General features: G+C 61.8%; 1 protein-coding gene across 1 annotated transcript in view; it reads left to right on the top strand.

Annotated features, from left to right (window-relative positions):
• The window catches only part of ASRGL1 (asparaginase like 1), a 15470-nt gene extending 14524 nt beyond the window's left edge, over window positions 1-946 (top strand). The window contains exons 6-7 of the mRNA XM_006772788.2: window positions 141-251; window positions 596-946. Of these exons, the coding sequence (XP_006772851.1) occupies window positions 141-251; window positions 596-807 (323 nt within the window). The 3' untranslated portion in view covers window positions 808-946. The remainder of the gene's footprint in view (window positions 1-140; window positions 252-595) is intronic.
• Window positions 947-1326: the final 380 nt, after the last annotated feature.

Below are 1326 nucleotides of genomic sequence, written 5' to 3' on the forward strand. Positions count from 1 at the left end.
CCACCTTGGCCAAGGTCACTGCCCCCCCCCTGACCTTGTCTGCGCTCTGGGACTTGACATCGAGGTAGCTTTAGACTCGGACTGTGTGTGTGAACGGCCTCACTCTTGCTCAGGCAGAACCCACCCTTCCCTCCGAGCAGGATCCGGGGGCTACGCCGACAATGCCATTGGAGCTGTTTCCACCACGGGGCACGGGGAGAGCATCCTGAAGGTGAACCTGGCCAGGCTCACTCTCTTCCACGTGGAGCAAGGTACGCGGACCGAGGCCGCGCCGTCTGCGGACGGACGGACGGACTAGTGAAGAGAAGCTGCTTGCAAATAGATGGGGACGGGCCTCGCCCCTTTCTCCTTTGCTGCGCTGGTTGCTTTCAGCTTGCTAGCAGCACTGTCCGCCGCCTGTAGGGGGCAGCGGCGGCTCGGAGCCTGGGTGGGAGAAAAGGGAGGGGGACCGTCCCACTTGGGGGCACTCAGACAGACATGGTCTGCCAGGAAGCTCCGCCAGTCGGCTCTGGGTTTTCACACCACGAATGATTCTTCCATCAGATTCCGTCGGAAGTAACTGACCCGCTGTTTCTCAACCTGCCCCTGTTTTCAGGAAAGACATTAGAGGAGGCTGCTGAGGTGTCGCTGGGCTACATGAAGTCGAAGCTCAAAGGACTAGGGGGTGTCATCTTGGTCAACAAAGCAGGAGACTGGGCGGTCAAGTGGACCTCGGAGTCCATGCCCTGGGCGGCCGCCCAGGCTGGCAAGCTGCACTGCGGCATTGACCTCAACACGACCAGCATCACTGACCTTGACCTGCTCTGAGCCCACTCCCATCCCATCCCCCCGGCCCCGCCCCGCCCGCCCCCCAAGACTGTATCCAGGTGCCAGCCTGCAGGTAAAGTACAGTTTCCTGGCGTGGAGACTTAGCCTGAGCAATTAGAGCTAGAGATGGAAAACTCTACAGTCTCCCGCCTTTTGTCGCCTTGCTCAGTAAGTGGCCGCTGGGTGCGGGGCGGGTTCTGGAGGGATGAGACGCCCACAGTGACGTCCAAGTAAGACGAGCGAATACGGGGCCCCCAGCCCGTCTCTGGAACAGTTGCAGGGTCTCGGGTGAGGAAGAAGAAACGCAGGAGCGTAGCCCAACAGAAACCCAGGGTGTGCACGTTCTGAGGGGACGTGAGGGGTGATGTGGGAAGGAGAGAGCCGGGGGAGGTGTCTGAGAGCCAGGCTGGAGCAGCAGAGCCCGTGGGCAAAGTCTAGTGGGGCCGCCAAAGGTCAGGTCGCAGCAACCACGGGCTCAGGACAGCATGGGCAAGAGACACGGGGGGGGGGGGGGGGGGG

Source organism: Myotis davidii, unplaced genomic scaffold (genome assembly GCF_000327345.1).
Source record: "Myotis davidii unplaced genomic scaffold, ASM32734v1 scaffold826, whole genome shotgun sequence".
NCBI classification, from domain to species: domain Eukaryota; kingdom Metazoa; phylum Chordata; class Mammalia; order Chiroptera; family Vespertilionidae; genus Myotis; species Myotis davidii.